Below are 1,221 nucleotides of genomic sequence, written 5' to 3'. Positions count from 1 at the left end.
GGGGACACAGCCGGTGCCACGTGTCACCTGTTGTCACCTCCCCGCTGTCACCCGCCAGGTTTGGATCATTTACGGTGACGGCTCGCTGGGTTACAGCCTCGTGGAGTTCGACACCTTCGTGCGGCACAAGGTGAGGTGGCACCGGGACGGACGGACGGACGGACGGACGGGGTTTTGTCCCCATCGTGGCGGTGTCACCGGGGGCCGTGGTGACGCCGTGTTTTGTCCCCGCAGACTCCTGTCATCGCTCTGGTGGGCAACGATGCGTGCTGGAGTCAGATTGCCAGGGAGCAGGTGGCCATGCTGGGCAGCAACGTGGCGTGCGGCCTCGAGTTCGTGGGTGAGCGCTGTCCCCGCTGTCCCCGCTGTCCCCCCTCATCTGGGGACACTCGGTGGCACTGTGTCACCGGGGAGTGGGTTGGGCTCTGCCTGGTGGCACCGTGGTGCCTTGCATCGGGCCGTGCCTGGTGGCACTGCGCCACGGCTGCTGTCCCCATGTCACCCTGGGGCACTCAGTCATTTTGGTGGCACTGTTGTCACCTCCCCTTGTGCCACATCTGCTGTCCCCAAGGCACCCTGGGGCACTCAGCCATGCTTGGTGGCACCGTGTCACTTCGTGCCACGTCTGCTGTCCCCATGTCACCCTAGGGACCAGGCCATGCTTGGTAGCACTGTGTCACCTCACATTGTGCCATATCTGCTGTCCCCGTGTCACCCTAGGGACCAGGCCATGCCTGGTGGCACTGTTGTCACCTCACATTGTGCCACATCTGCTGTCCCCAAGGCACCTTGGGGCACTGAGCCATGCTTGGTGGCACTGTGTCACCTCACCTTGTGCCATGTCTGCTGTCCCCATGTCACCCTGGGGCACTCAGCCATTTTGGTGGCACCGTGTCACCTCACTTCGTGCCATGCCTGCTGTCCCCATGTCACCCTAAGGACCAGGCCATGCCTGGTGGCACCGTGTCACCTCACCTTGTGCCATGCCTGCTGTCCCCATGTCACCCTAAGGACCAGGCCATGCCTGGTGGCACTGTGTCACCTCACCTTGTGCCACGCCTGCTGTCCCCACGTCCCCTTGGTTCAGGCTGTGCCAGGTGACGCCGCCACCTCGGGGGGGTTTCCATCCCCACACCCCCATCTCCGAGGTCACCCCACACCGACCCACATCCCCCAACCCCCCGCCCCCCTCTGTATCGAAGGTGACAAAGCCACCCTCCC

General features: G+C 64.0%; 1 protein-coding gene across 1 annotated transcript; it reads left to right on the top strand.

The window, feature by feature from the left end:
- Positions 1 to 6: 6 nt before the first annotated feature.
- Positions 7 to 1,202, top strand: LOC109364920 (the record flags this gene model as incomplete). The annotated part of the gene is made up of 2 exons (XM_019611499.1): positions 7 to 130; positions 235 to 1,202. A coding segment is annotated over exon 2 (940 nt), but the record flags the coding sequence as incomplete, so codon positions are not given.
- Positions 1,203 to 1,221: the final 19 nt, after the last annotated feature.

This window comes from Meleagris gallopavo, unplaced genomic scaffold, assembly GCF_000146605.3.
Source record: "Meleagris gallopavo isolate NT-WF06-2002-E0010 breed Aviagen turkey brand Nicholas breeding stock unplaced genomic scaffold, Turkey_5.1 ChrUn_random_7180001937405, whole genome shotgun sequence".
Taxonomy (NCBI): Eukaryota; Metazoa; Chordata; class Aves; order Galliformes; family Phasianidae; genus Meleagris; species Meleagris gallopavo.
This window is presented reverse-complemented; position numbering and strand designations above follow the sequence as displayed.